The 15837-nt window shown below is 45.7% G+C and overlaps 2 protein-coding genes across 2 annotated transcripts in view; one reads left to right on the forward strand and one right to left on the reverse strand.

Annotated features, from left to right (window-relative positions):
• Positions 1-15010, reverse strand: part of TAX1BP3 (Tax1 binding protein 3) — a 41346-nt gene extending 26336 nt beyond the window's left edge. Inside the window, exon 1 of the mRNA XM_061363643.1 lies at positions 15007-15010. The gene's annotated coding sequence lies outside the window, so the exon portion shown is untranslated. The remainder of the gene's footprint in view (positions 1-15006) is intronic.
• On the forward strand, positions 582-2947 carry LOC133217634 (uncharacterized). The gene is made up of 5 exons (XM_061363255.1): positions 582-1551; positions 1674-1775; positions 2061-2163; positions 2497-2556; positions 2823-2947. The coding sequence occupies exons 1-5, from the start codon at positions 1243-1245 to the stop codon at positions 2945-2947; spliced, it is 699 nt and encodes a 232-aa protein (XP_061219239.1). The 5' UTR covers positions 582-1242.
• Positions 15011-15837: the final 827 nt, after the last annotated feature.

The raw sequence follows: 15837 nt of genomic DNA on the forward strand, positions 1-15837 counted from the left end.
TGCCGAAGGTCGTGAGGAAGCTGAGCAGCAACCTCCAGCACCTGCGATCACGTTCGGCATTGACATCCAACACAGAGGGCGACGCCTGCATCCATCTCTTGTCTGTGAGTAACCAGACCAGTCCTTGCTCATACTCAGGGCTGTGCCTGCCTCTCCAGAAACACAGGCACAGCCCTCTTCCCTGCCATCTGTCCCCAAACAGTCACCTCCTCTGGGACACAGCCCATTAGGGCCAGCACAGCACCAGGTTCCCCTGTGCCAGCCACACAGGGCCACGCCACGCTGCGTGAGTGCAGGTGCACAAAGTCCCTGTCTGCCCAGGCAGTGCTCTGCTTGCACAGGCAGAGCCAGCACAGGGAAGCGTGTGGTGTGCGGTGGGTGTCCCGCAGCACGGGCTCTCTGTCCCCGGTGCCCTTGCCCTGAGCTGCCAGTGGGACCCAGGAGCTGCACAGTGCGGGGAGCCCTGCAGCCTCAGCTGGTCTCTCACTGACGTCTTTGTTTCAGCTGCTGGCCTCCAGCGATGTGACACCAGAAGAGTTTGCTGGGATGTACAATACGGGGAGGTTCTCCTTGTCTCAAAATGAGGCGCTGTTCTCACTAACGGTCACAGGCCTCATCACGTTGTCACAGTCACCTGACACGGTGAGCAGGGCATAGCCAAGGGAAGCCGTGCTGGCCTCCTGGGGCTGGGCAGTGGGTAACGCGGTGGCTTGACCAGGGCTGGGAGTCGCGAGCTGGGGTGAGGGCTCCAAATGCCCTCGACGTCCCCTCACAGGCCCCGATCCACTCAGTGCACCATGGGCACAGCCTGCCAGGAGGCTGCTGCAGGGATTCCTGGGCCACCACCAGGCAGCCAGGCAGGAGGCCGGTGCTTAATGGCCAGAGCATTTTGGCCTGGGTGGTCTTTCACCACTTCACATAAAAGGAATTCTGTGCTTCGTACAGGCAAGGAAAATACTGGTCCTGCTGCCAGACTTGAACGGGGCCCTGAGGAGTACAAACGCAGACACCAGAATGAAGGCCCTGCTCATTCTGAGAAATGTGATGGGTCATTTGAAGAAGAAGGCCAGCTCCACCGCTCTGCAGCTGGCTGAGAAACTCCTGCAACTGTTTGATGATGTAAGGCTGCTATGGAAGCCTGATCCTCACTGATGGGCCCTTTGCAAGGACAAGTGTCCGTTAGTAGAGCCTGGTGGCGGCACTTGCATAGCACTGTGCCCCTCCTCATGCCCCTGTGCTCTCATGGGGATGCCTTCTGGGCTCTGCAGCCCAGCCCAGCTTCTCCCTGACTTGCTGATGGCTCTGGGAGAACTGAACCCCCTCCCCTCAGCCACGCTGATGCCCTTGCTCAGGGAGCTGCTGCTGCTGAAGTCCTCCTGTCCTCCTCCTTACCAGGTGTCCAGCCAGGTGCGAGAGCTCTCCATCTGCCTCTTCAAAGAAATACTACAGATGGCAGATTGGAAGCACCGGCGGCAGATGCAGAAGGCGGCGCGGGAGAGCCTGGTCCCACTCGTGTTGCACATGAGTGATGAGACTGAGAGTGTGGCCAAGGTAGAGATTCCAGACCTCAGCAGTGGTGCCCGGAAGGGTGTGCTGAGCCCATGGGGCAGGGGCCAGGTCTTTGGGCCCCAAGCCCTCTTCACAATCTCCCCAATCCTTGTTCGTCTCTGCAGGCATCTTATGAAGCCCTCTGTGAAGTTGCAAGGGTGCTCAAATGGAAACGGCTCGGTCACCGCGTGCGGGTACTGGAGAGAGAGAGAACTGTGGAGTGCTTGGTGAGGACAAGTCCCAGGCTGGACACGGGTGCCCCTCTCGCCTCCCCACCCTCAGGACGTTTAAGAGGATCCATCTGGGCCCTGGCAGTGGCACAGAGGGCTCTCAGGACCTCCTGATCCCGCTCTGCCTGCGGCTGTCTCTGAATCTCAGCCCCACAGGGCTCCTGGCTGGGAGATGCAAATGGACTGAGGAGCAAGGCAGGGGTGTGGGGTGCCAGGAGGAGGGATACGCCCGGACAACTGGGGAGGGTCTGTGTCATCCCTGTGCCTTTTTGCTCTCTCCAGCTGGAGCACGACCGGAGCAGGGCTGAAGAGTATGTGCGTCACAGCATGCCTTATCTGCAGCACGCTCAGGTCACCGTGCGAACGGCAGCCGTGAGGTTCATCGGTGAGCCACAGTCCCTGGAGTCCCTCTTATGGCAGCCTGGCCCCAGTCCCATCTGCTGCACTGGCTGCGAGGAGCAGCCCTGTGCCTGCCAGAGCCCCAGCTGCCCCGTACAGGGCCTGTGCAGCCGGGGGCTCTGTGCTTCCCCCTCCTACTCCTGCCCTCGCAGCAGGGCTTGGTGGCACCTTGTTCAGTGCTACCTCCCCTCGGGTCCTGTCCTTCCCTGGGGTCACCCTGCTGAGGGGAGGGAAGGGGTGCAGCCAAACTGGCAGAGCTGGGGCCATGCTGCCGGGAGTGTCCTGGGCAGCAGCAGGTCTCACCAAGCTCTCTGCACAGGACTGGCCGGGAAGCACCTGGAGAACAGCAGCAAGGACACGCTGCAGGAGATCTACAGCGGTGAGTAGGGGCAGTGCTGTGTGTGATGGGGGTGGGTGGGGGCAGGGGACAGAGCAGGGGATGCTGCCGTGCCCTATCCTGCTCCAGGGAACATCTTGGGGGCATTTGTTGCAACCCTGAGCAGCAGCTTCCAAGTGATCCATTTGTCCACCTGCGCTTCCTCACCAGGAAAAGGGATGGTTGGGGCTGGCATGGTCTGGAAGAGATGCCTGTGAGTCTCTGCAGATCAGTGGGTTTCAGCTCTGCTCTCTTTCCTTCTGTTGCAGCCCTCTACAATTCAAGCAAAGACAAGGAATTCCAGGTCTCATCCCTGGCAGTTCACACCATGGACATGCTGAGAACTTCATGGACACAGCCAAGAATTCGATGGACCCTGTGGGCGCTGTGGTGATAGCTCTGAAAAGCAGTGTGGAGACAGTGCTCTCACAGAAGAATGGATATTTGGTACATGAACTCGGAATAATCCTGAAAGATACAGCAAGGCCATGAGAGGCCCGAGGAAGTTTAAGAAAGCAAGATAAGAAGAAGCTGGAATTCACCGAGTTATGAGAACTGTGGACTGTTGGCAAGCTTTCAAGGTCAAGTTCTCACACATGTGCTTAACCAATTATATGTTAGTTGCTAAGGGTCTTCAAGACATTTATCCAATCATAATATGCCAAATCACTGGAAGGATATGTAAGCAATAGTATATAAGGAGTTAAGGCTTTGCAATAAACGGCTTTGGTCTGATCTTATTGATCTCTGACTGAGTCCATATTTTTTCTGCGGCACAGCAGTGAAGCCCTGCTCAAGGAAATGCATCTTTTTGATCAAAACTCCAACCACCATTCCAAGGCCGTGGTGTCCTTCACACGCAGCGCAGAAAGGCCGGTCAGGAGCCGCCGGGCAGTGGTTGTGCCCAAGTCCCTGGCACCTGCCCAGCCACAGTCATTGGGAGCACCGCTGCCAGCGTCAGGGCGATGCAGGAAGGCCACGAGTGTTGACAAGGCTTTTGCACAGGGGATTTTGCTGAAAATGCAGATTGCAAATAAATTTAGAAGCAGGCACAGCAAGGCTTCCATGGAAAAACAGCACCTCAGCTGTGGTTTGCAGGACTGTGAGTCTTGGCAGTCTTGACTAATCTCTGAAGTGCCATCCAATTACTGCACGTGTTTGGCACCTGCTATAGCAATAGCAAAGAATTACATGGTCAAATGGCACTCATCAGAAATTACATGTCACAGACCACTGTAGTGCATTTAAGAAAAAACATCTAAAAGGGAAAACAGCATTACCTGCTGCAAGAGCAGACCCTCCTGAAAGCCATAAGGAACAACAAAAGGCATCAAAGTAATGAGGGAAACTTAGCTCAGAGAAGAAAATAGGGAAAAGGGGATGATGCAGGGGGACGAACGATAGGCAGCAAAACCACAATTGCTAGTATGCTGCAGACTTTCCACTGTCAGCTCTTCACAGAACTCATCACTCAGTACAAGACCTGTGTAGAGCAGTGGAAAAAGGAACACCACCTTTCCCTCCCCCAAGAACAGCCAGCGTGCCCTCACGCTTACAAATAAACAAGTGAATAAAAAAGGAACCTTCGAAAAAGCATCTTCCTTATAATGCCACCACCACAGTCACTATCGCAGAGGAGAAGCTGTCTTGCCTGAAGCTCTTCAAAGGGATTCCCTTCTCCCAGCCCAGCACATTCTGCTTTCTGTGTATGTACCCTTCAACGGAACATTTGAAAAGTGATTTTTAAGGGTTTTCCCCTTCATTTTGTTTTTTTTTCTGCCCCCCACAAAATCCTAAAAGCCCTACATAAAAATATTACCCAACCTGAAATCCAGTGATAAAATAAACTTAACAATGTCCTTCCATACTCAGTACCCTGAGCACACTGAATGGCAACAGGAAGTATTTTCAAGGGCAGTTATACAAGAGGTATTGATCTTCACAAACCAACACTAACAACATTAACACACTACAAAGCATTTAGCAGGAGCAAGAGTAGGACTGTACAGAGAGGATCTGAAGTAGATGGATAAAGCTTCCGTATTTTGTCTTAACACTGCAACTGCCATTGACAGCATTAGTTCTCTTAAATTACAGACTTCCTTTATTCCCAAAGATCTCCTATGATCACTGCAACTGTTTCTGAAAAGGGGGAGAAAACAGCCTTTTCCTTTAAATCAATTCGCTACAGATCCCTAACCCAGGCTTCTTAGTGCCAAGCATAGCTACTTCTCAAAAGAAAGAGATATAGTTTCCACAACTCCCTTCAGCACATTCTCTTTAAAGCTTATGACACTCAAACCCATTTATGGCAAAACATGTCACAATTATTTTAAATTCAATTCCTTAATTATTTCCTATTTCAGCTGCAGGTGTGGTACTTTGTGAAATGATAGCAGTAAAGAGCCCCGCTAAGTTGCCTTCCTTACCTTAGGATCACAGTGTCATTTTGCCTGTTTAAATAGTCTTCATTGGCTAGCAAGTCCAAACGAAAGAATCTGTTGTAACCCCAGCATTCTCCAACTTCAAAATCAGAGGCAAACTCTCGAATTATGCTTCTGGTGGGATCGTTGGTGGACTGGTGAACCATTTCTACACGGTACTCATACCTACACCGGGGAAAATCACAGTTATTAATACCAAAATAAAGACACTGGAACTGCTGGATGCATCAAGTTTAACAGAACCATGCTTTCTGGGAGGCTCACAGGCCCAGCTGAAGACGTGGTGTGCTGGCAATTTTACTGAACACTTATATAAACAGTACAGCAGGGGATAAAAGTAGCAGAACACAGACAGGTAGTAGCCCCGTACCACACCATTTCCATCCCTGAACTAAATCGAGAGATAAAGCGATTAAAATATGAAAGCAAAAACCAGAAAAGCAAAACACCTTGACATACCCTTGAAGTTGAGAAAGCAGCTTCAGTCAACAGAGAATTTGCAACAGCACTTTCCTTCGTATGATACAGCACTTTCCTTCGTATGATACAGTTTTGATTTTAACCTTCTGTGACCTGCAAGTCTTACTGTAACTTGAATCAACAAGGTGTTTGCATCTCAGGTATAAATCTCAAAACAGAGCTTTACTCTATTAACGCTTTAAGGGTTCAAGTAAGCGGAAGCCTGAAGAGACAATTTATGTAACAAATAGAAAAAGCAGAAAAAAGCTCATAAAAAATACTTAGCAGTTTATTCTATTCCAGTTCTTCTCAAACTCTCCACATTAAACCAGCTCAGGTTAAACATTAGTTCTGAAATATTTTCCATACAGCTGCATTTCAAAGCTACTTGGTATTTGAAATAAGAGTCATTTCTTTACAAAAAACATGCAGTGTGAAAAAGTTAGGTCAGTTAACTGACAAACAATATGAGAATCAACAGAAAACCAGAACAAACATGGCAAAACCTCCATCACACTCACCTTCATCAGGGATGAAGAATGGCTCAACTTGAATCCTCTAGGTTGAAGAAACATTTTAACTTACCATTTAAAAAATAAATTTTAATGCCTTCTGACAGCACACCTTCTATATTCAATCCTGAATTTACAATACTCTGAAAGCTTACGCAGAGGTCCACCTCTGCACCCCAGAAATACAAATTCTGTGCAAACATGGGCTTAACAGATTAATCCAGTTCTCTGAAGATGCCATGTCAACCACTAACAAACAAAACTTGCACTCCACCACTAAACATATTTCTCCAAACACAGCTGCAGTAGCAGCCAGAGCTTCCTTGAAGCACTGAGCAGGCTATTGGACTGCAAAAAGATTGCACCTTGTGGGTTAACATTCCAACACTGACAAAGATACTGCTTCAGAAATCTGACTATTCAGCTCAGTGGAAGGACGTTAGTCCAATACACACATTTTAGCACGTATTCTCAACATCTGAGAACTGGATGCACAGTAAAACAGATTTATCTTCGACTAATACCTCGTCCTCTTCCCAACTGCCCAAATAAGTACTAATCATAAACATAAATATTTTAAGTTACTCTCTACTTCTGCAAGGAACATCTACAAAAACCACTCAGAAAAATATAGTAAAAATATCTATTACAGTTCCTATGGCATATTAGTAAGACCTTTTTTAATTGCTTTTAAATTAACCAGATTAACTACATTGAGAACGTCCATGCTGCATATCTGGAAGCAGAGCAGGAATACTCCAGTAGTCAGTGATCAACTCTACAACCTTATTACGTTCTTTTGATACAGCTTTTTATACACAACATGAGAAGACACTAACTGATGTTCCTTTACAAGAGAAGCACACGAATGCTGCTGAAGTGTTTTGGGTGGGGTAATGACTCTAGTTGAAAGCATAACTCACTGGATAAACTTTTAATCTCCAGCAAAGTCCTGACACTTGCAGAGGTGGACTGTACACAGGATCTGCTCGCTGGCGCAATGTACTATTGAGAAAGGAGAAAAAACATTTGCTATTGGGACAAAGCAAAACCTCCATAAAACAATAAACTGCACTCACACTTAGGCTTTTACACACTAGAACCATCCTTCTTGCTGCACAGAGCATGTAGCAGCACAAGGCCCGTGCAGAATGGTAAGTGTCCATACAAATACATGTGTCACTTATATAATTATCCAATCTTTTTTAAAAAGGGAAAAAAATGCCTTTGCTATGGAAAATCTTTTTAGCTAACAGTGTAGCTAGAGTTAATTGTCCACCTGGTACCTGACATTTTTGACTGAATTCCCCCCTACAGCTTAGCTAACATCTGACAGTTTTTTGCAGAGACAATTCTGTGTTCTGAGGACTACTACTCATGTACAGAAGAAACAAAAAAAGCTTCTCAATATTCACAGTAATTTAAAATACATTCTTACCTGAAGTTTTCCAAGACAAATGTAGTTGAGTCATAGGCTGGAACCAATTCACTAAAGGGGAGGAGAGATGTAAATATATCAGAGTTGAATAACATGACATTAAAAATCCCAACTTCTGGAATCTCCAGAAGCATTTTCAGTTTCTTGAGTAAGTGATGTCTTTTGACCTGGTTAAAGAGAAGACAACATGTTTAAAGAAATAAACACCCCATAACTCACTGGATTTTAAGAAACTGAGCTTTTTCTTTTTTTGCTCTCTCTTTTTTTTTTTTTTTTTTTAACCTGGAAGCTGATCCAAAACCTACTAAGGTAAAGAATTTCTAAATATACCAAGGTTGATTGAGAAATCATTTTAAAATTAAGCCTACATTTTTAATTAGAGCTGTAGTAAAGAACTCACTTGAGGTTAAGTCAGTAATGAATTATTCTGTGTCCCAGAAATGGCAAGTCTGTTGTTCTGGGGTGCTTTTTTGGACGTAAAATAAAAAAAGACAGGTTTGACTTCACTTCCGTCACACATTACACACCTCAAGAGTATGGCAGCTGTTAGAAAAAAGGTGCTACATGAACAAAATGTTAACCTGTACATACAAATAATTATGATATTTACTACAGCTTTAAAACTGACCTTTAACCAGTACACACTAACACAAATCTTGTGACCAATTACTGTATTCAACAGAGGCACAAAGTAGGTATGATTCCTGGATTTAATTTAAAGCAAACATTTTAAGGTACTGACATGTATTTGAAGATGTACTTGAAACACGGCTAGCACCTATCTGTTACATTGGTTTGGCTTTAATAAAAATGACCTAAAAGAATAAACACAAGCATTATCAAAGCTAAGAACATTTTCCAAGCATGAACACTGCAGGTTTTCTTTGGGCGGGTGGCAGGGAGATGGGAGGCGTGTTCGAATGTGTATGAAGATTTCAAGCATCAGAAATACATTTTCAGCACAGCTATTTTACTGCCTTACTTTTATTCCCACGACAAGTACATAGATACAAGGTCAAGGATCTGTTGTGTACTTTAACCTACTCGTTGTGTACCTTGCAAAAGTAAGATCACAAGTGTAACGTTTCAAGAGGGTCTAAAGAAAGATGTCACCTTTACTATGTGCTCATATCAATGCATTACGGAAAGGAAAACACAGGTGGAATAACCAAGGCACAGATGCAAAATCAGCTGAGCAAAGCAGGCACACTTATACCCAATTGCAGAATATTCTGTCCTTCTCACTGAAAGCTACACTTCATTTTTACTAGTGCACCACCCGTCTTCTCACCTCAATACCAAAATAGAGCTAAAGTGACCAGTCCCAGCTAGCAAAAGTGTCAGGAACCAAATAAGCAGCTCTGAGTCCACATGCCACGCTCTTCATTCGCAGACAAGGCTGCCTGTATGTATGGATTGATTGATTCATTTTTTAAAATGACATTAAAAGGAGCATATATATTACAAAGATGTCAAATCACAAAGATGGACATCTTGGCTAACCAAAATGATGGTATATTAATATTCTAGGTGAAAGGAACTAAATATCTTCCAATTAGACAGAAATGTTCTCCAAGTTATTATACTGGAGTTTCCAACAAAACTAACCAGGTTACATCTAACAACTTAGAACTGTATCACAGTAACTATGGGATTAATTAAAAGCTTTGCTGCAGGCAGAAATCTTAAACAGTGCTTAACGTGCTTAAACACCATAGTGTGTGTAAGGAGTCACACTTCCAGGGCAAGAAAGTGTCTTAATAGATTTACACATAACTGATATGTTATTCCCATGCATAAATACCTACCCATCAATGTTATGAGCTTATTCTTCAGCTGAGTGTCTAATCGGGCAATCATCATCTCCACTGCGTTCCTGATTTCCCGAACTCGTTCGTCCTTCGCACTACGCACTGCATCTACATTCCTCTCCTAAACCAGAGTTCAGGAAAAAACATGCGCAAAATCAAAAGCTTCACACCTCTCCACGTTTCACTCTTTTACATCTTGGTTCCATTCTTTCCTAAGCTTTCCTACAGTCCCCTCCAGCACTATTTCTATATGAGGGAAAAAAAAAAAGAAAATAGTCCAGGTCTTACTGAAGCTCACTTATTTAGAATAAGAAAATAGGAATGTGGGTTTAGATGAGGTGTGTTACAGGCCGTTCCTGAAAATACCCGTTGACTTTATGGCACACGTAAGTGTGCCCTCTGGTGGGTGACCAAAGGTTAACACTAAGTTGAGTAACATTCTCTCATTGCATACATATTTATCATATAGGCATTCTTTAGTACCAAAATTTATCAATACAACTGCCATTTTCCCTTCTGTAATTTGAGCAGTAAAGTTACCTTCTTGGTAACAAGAATAATTTGATAAAAATTATGCCCTTCACCCTGGAAGGTGGAAGCAACAATCCTCTAGAAACATTTGGGGTTGGAACTAGATAATCTTAAGGTCCTTTCCAACCCTAACCATTCTGTGATTCTACAAATAATTACAAAGAGCCCACATGGTGATGTAACAGTCACAAAAACCCTACTGAGCCTTGTTTAAAAAAAAACAACAAACCAACTTATTTGTGCAAAGAATACCCGATAAATGTACCAGCATTCAGCAGAACACAAAAATAATCCTCCCTAGAATACAAAAAATTCATTCCTGTGATTCCCACTAAAAAACTGCCAAAGCTGACATGTCAATATTTGGATATCTAACACATTTACCCCTCCGGGGAAGAAAAAGGAGGGACACAAACTCCGAATCGTTAACTGGTAAGCCGCTTTACAGACATCCTGTAAGCTCAGATATATTCTCCTAAAAAAAGGAAAACGTGTTCTAGCAGAAGCAACAGCTTCTGAACAGCTGCTGACAACACCACGAGCCTATACAATGGTGTAATATTTCCATGCCTCTTTTTACAGTTACCCCTTGACAACGGTGTACTACAGGAAAACTGAACAGTATCTTTGATTGGTTTCTTACCACTTCTTGAACCAAACTGATCAATTCCATGAGTCTTCTCCTAAGCTTTACTACTTCTTCATTGACTTTTGTGACATGTTGCTCGTAGATTTCTGCCAGTGGCTTAAAAGTATGTCCTCCATGCTGTTAGAAAAAAAGGGGGAGCAGATGGAGAATGAGCACCCACAGTCTTAATGGGAGTGCCAAATGAACAAGCCATTGAGCAGAAGCTTTTATTTCAGGTGTATGGTCACAAAGAAGGGCTAACAGCCTGAAGAAGTATTACCACCCCTCATGTTTCCTCTAGCTCTCATTTTAACTATGCTGAGCCAAACAAGAAATAGGAGTTTTCTAGGCAAAGACACTGAAGAGTTTTTCTTGTTCCATTAAGTATGACAGAAATTAACTCCAACTTTTTATCAGACAATAAGCATAATTCAGCTTTTAAGTCAAAGTTATCGGTTTGTTCAGCTCCTTACAATCCGGGAAATTAAGAGCCTGCTTATATAAGCTAACAGCAACATGCTTTATGTGAAGAAAGCTCCATTTACTTGTCTTTCTCATTTTCTTCATGCTTTGTGAGATTGCAGAGTTGAAGTGTATCAAGCTGCTGTGTGACCTCTTCTGCCCAACGACAGTTCACAAGCTCTCGCAGCTGCAGCGGGGCTCTGCAAGAAGCATGGCTAGAGTTAGACCAAGAACTCAGCTCCAAGAGACAGAAGAGAAGCATCACTGACTTAATTCAGTTCATTGACTCAATACTATGGGAAAAATTCATGGGCAAAAAAGCAGAAGCTTTTTTTTTTTTTTTTGCTCCCTACTTATTTCAGGGAAAAAAAAAAACAACAAAAAGCAAAGCAATGTTTGAAGTCAACATAGGGAACCCAAGAACTATTTCCACATTTCTTGACAGACTCCTGGATAATGATGGGCGAGTAATTTTGTTTCTCAGTGCTTCTTCACTTTAGCACTTGAAAGCTATAGACCAAATACTTGAAAAGCTCAATATTTAAGAAGTTCTGCAGAAATGCTTGATTAATTGCGTTTAAGGACCTCCCTTTCCTTAGGAGAAAAGAATATGTTGCCTTCCAATTTTTGGTCCATCAAGAGCTAGTATCGCTAAGTGCCCAGAAGTGCTAACGGAGGCCAGGGCTTGCATTAAAAAAACCCACACCAAACAAACACAACACTGCGGCTTAAAAAAAAAAAAAAAAGGGCAAAAAAAAAAGCAGACATTTCAGTCTGAAAACTGAAGATTCTGGTCTCTGACTCCTGCGAAAGTATAAGGAGTTCTGAGGGGAACACCATCTAGTTACTCTTATTACACCAACTGCACGCACTGAAAACAGCAGTGCGACAGCAGAAGAATAAAGATCTTGCTTAGCTGGTCACAAAACTCGGACATATTTTACAGTAAGCATTATACCAGAGTAAATTTCTATAGTAACAGCAGAGTCCCTTAAAAAAGATAAAAATAAAAACAAATCAAACTTACAAATCAGTGCAACCTGCACTGAAAAAAAAAGAAGAGATTGATCGTAACAGGACAGTACACCCAATTCCTGGTAATTTCTTTCTGATACTAAAAATACCTTACCTACAATGAGGGCACTGAGCTCTTTGTTCCGTCAGCCAATGCTATGAAGAAAAAAGGAAAAACATTTTTTAAGAGAGTATAAAAAAAGAACTGCAAGAAAACACATTCTATCATTAATTGGGCGGATTTTAAGATTTATAATTTAGCTGTTCCACCACTTGGTCACAAAGCAACCACTTTTCTTTAGATGTCAAAGGCACCCCAGTATAAAAAAAAACGTAGAGGATTCTGAGGTACCAAATATTCCATTAGAAACCACACATGTGGGGCAGACTCCCACAGTCACAGACTGAAGAGCGTGTTTCAACAAAAGAAAGCAAAAGACACAAGCCTAAATTTCAGTCTAGATTATACTCTTCAAGGTAACTTATTTCTTCCTTTTGGGCTACCTATACACAGATACCTGTGGATCAAGGATCAAATCCACAAGGACCTTTCAAATCCTTCTCTTCCAGAAAGCTCCAAAGACAAGTAGCTGAGGAAGGAACTTCACCTGCCCACTGCAACTTACAAGTGTAAAAGCACAGCAGTTAATGGGCCTGTATCTGTCAGCTCACTACTACATTTAAAGATTCTCATGAATAATCTCTCACCACCCAGCAACAATGTGCTAACATTCTTACTGTGTAACATGAAGCCTTCACCTATAGCTCTTCTCAGAGCTTTCAAAGCAAATGATTGCCTGTTCCAGTTTCTGGAAATATTACCAGAGGACTGAAAACCTCAGCTGAACCCTCTCCCACTGCACCTACAGCTTCCAGACTTGGAACTGAAGTGTTATACACTGGAAACCAGGATTTCATCAAAGAATTGGGATTCAGATGTTGCTTCAACCTGCTGTATCAGGCTCTCCTGAGAAAGATTGAGCCTGTATCTGCTGACACTATACTAGTTTGGTAAGTATTCTACAACATCTCCAAGGTGACCAGAGGTGGTGTTATGACCTTCCAGTGCTCCATACTGATATGCCAAGTCAGCATTTCATTCCTATCCCGATTTTGTGTCTTCCAAACAGGCACCACTGACTCCCAAGAGATGCCACAGATGGGATCATTATACGTCTGCTTCTTTAAAGCAATTATCCAGATAGTCCCTATAATTAGCACTGCTGAATGCAATGCACAGCCTGCCTCTTTTTAACTTGGGGAGTTGTAAAGGATCCTGAAAGGGAAACTGAAGAGCACAGGGCAGGAAAAAGGAATCCTTGGAGCACCAGGGAAACGGACAAGAAAGAATCAAGAACGTCTTCATAAGATCACTAAGTTTTAAGTTCATATGTTTGCAAGAATAAACTATAATGAGGAAACTCACCCGAATACAACTGAAACAGCACAACTTGGAGCAATGAGGACAGAGGCGTGCATCACGCAATTTCTCCATACAAATAAACATCGGAATACTTCAGCAATGCTCTGCAGAGGGTAAGATTATCGCTACTGTTAGGCCATATACTTCAAGCATATCAGAGTTGCATTTATTTCCCAGGCAGAGTGCCAGGTTTCATACACGCAGTCCCACTCCAAACAGCTACCAACAGCTCATCTTAGAGTCAAAACACCATGTCAAACACAGTGGCTCTCGCCCCCCCCCCCTCCCTCCTCCTACACTACACCAGCTCTTAGCACACGTTTTGCAACACTGTTCTTCAACGCACAGTTTCTTGGGCTCATCTTTTTTAACGTGGGCCTTTCTAGAGCCAAGATGTCATTCGTGTTTGTGTTCACATGGGTCTGAACAGACACCAGAATAAACTGCTGCACCTGCAGATTCTAAGCACAGGAGTTTCAATGTACTGGCACTAAACTAATTCAGAAGCGTGGTAAGTGCATGTAGCTGTTATACAGAACGCTAATGGGATGGGCTGAACTGTATGGGCCTTTTGGTTTTACTTTTATGAGGCTTACATTTTTTAAGGTCTACCATTAGCACTAGCTCCACAATGTCTACGCTCTCTCACACCCCATTTAATAATTCTCCAGCGATAAAGTGTAGCTTGACAAATTATCTTTTACTATCCCCATTTGAAGAGCGAAGCATTTTGTTCTAGCATACACCACCTCAGCTCTTCCCATCCCCAAAATGAGAAAGGTGCTTGGAAATACCAAGCTGTGCTTGCTTTCCATACTGATGAGATTTTGCACTGATAAGAAGTTTCATGTTCTGTATTGGACAGGAGTAAGACCCCTTCCGGCTTCAACTACAGAACTCTGAGAGTCTTCTGATGGGCTATTTTTTTTCCCCGGAGTCAAAACTATAAACGAGCACAGAAGCATTTCCTCAATTTACAGACACCACAGTATCATCTCCCACACATTAGCATCTTCTTTAACGGCTGCAAACCATTAAAAAACAGCACATGCATTTACAGAAAATTATCAACAAAGGTCTTGTTAAATCCTGCCCCGGTTTGGCTCTTATTAATACGGACAACAGCAACGTGTACGAATCGCCCACGTCACAGACAAGCACCACTGCGTGCTGTGCTGTCACGCATGCCAGAGCGGCTTCTATCAGCACCAGGTGTCCACCCGACCCCTTTATTTTCTAACCTGGCCTATGTAAAACAACCGCGGGTCACTCAGAAATATCACCTCATTACACCCCGCTTCCTTCCTACCGGCCCACCGGGCACACAGCAGCAAGACTCGGCCCGATGCGCATCCCCGCCCGCGGCAGAGCTGCCATCTGTGTTCCACCTCCGGGACCGCCCACAGCTCCCTACCGCTCGGCCTCTCTCCCCTCACACAAGGGCGAGGGTCCAGCCAAGGGCTCCGCGGCACCATCCGCCAGCCCTTCCCCGGCCCGTAAACAGCTCAGGCCGCACGGCACGGACCACACCGAGTAGGCCCGTCCCCGCCACTCGCCGGCCCCCACGGAAGGGAAGGTGCCGCCGCCGCAGCGGCCCGTCCCCATGGGGCCGGGGATGCGCACCCGAGGACACCACGCTACCCCCAAGCAGCCCTTCCCGCCTCCCTGAGGCGGCGCGAGCGCAACAGCCGCCAGACCGCTCACCTCTACGCTCTGCTCGTCCATGGCCGCGGCCCCGCCGGGGAAGAAGATCCTCCCTGACCACGGTCCTCACCACACTGCCTGGACCTGAACAGCAAAGGGCGGTTAAGAGCCGCCGGGCAACGACTGCGCTCGGGACCCCGTACCGGCCCTCCACAGTCGCGAGGAGCTCAGCTGCTCCTCCCACCCCAACAGCCGCTGCACGGGCGGGACCCAACATCGCCCCGCACTGCGCACGCGTGAAGTGGAATGTCCGTGCTGCTGGTTCGCTTGTGTGGTCATGGGCTTGGAGCCGCTCGTGGCGGCAGGCGGGTGCCGTGCGGCTCCCGTAGATGCTCCTCACGCTTGGCGCCCAGAGGAAATGGTTTCAAGAGCTCTGCAGAGCCCAGCCGCCTGGTGCTGGGTGTGCTGGCACTGGGAGCTGGTGGTCACCAGGTCCCAATCCGGTTGTGTTGTGCACACCACAGGGCGTCCTGAGCCCTGGGAGTGCTTGATGAGGACAAGTCTCAGGCTGGACACGGGTGCCCCTCTCGCCTCCGCGACCTCAAGATGTTGAAGAGGATCCCTTTGGGCCCTGGCAGTGGCACAGTGTCACTCAGTGTCAAGAGCAGTGAAAAAGCAACACCACCTTTCCCTTCAAAGGGATTCTCCCATTCTGCTTTCTGTGTACATAATTCCTTCCACGGAGGGACATACAAAGAAGAATGGCTTTGTAAGAGCTCTGCCAAAGTCTGGACTGAGTGATGGAGAGCAGCGCCACAGAGTTGCCGTGCTGCCTGGGAAAGTGTACAGCAAAATCCCCAAACCACCTCCAGCGAGCAGGTGCTACACTCAGTCAGGCTTCCAGTGCAAAGATTTATT

The sequence above is a fragment of the Neopsephotus bourkii genome, unplaced genomic scaffold (assembly GCF_033783945.1).
Source record: "Neopsephotus bourkii isolate Nb327-2 ecotype Australia unplaced genomic scaffold, CSIRO-AGI_Nbou_v1 NB_1154, whole genome shotgun sequence".
In the NCBI taxonomy this organism is placed as follows: domain Eukaryota; kingdom Metazoa; phylum Chordata; class Aves; order Psittaciformes; family Psittacidae; genus Neopsephotus; species Neopsephotus bourkii.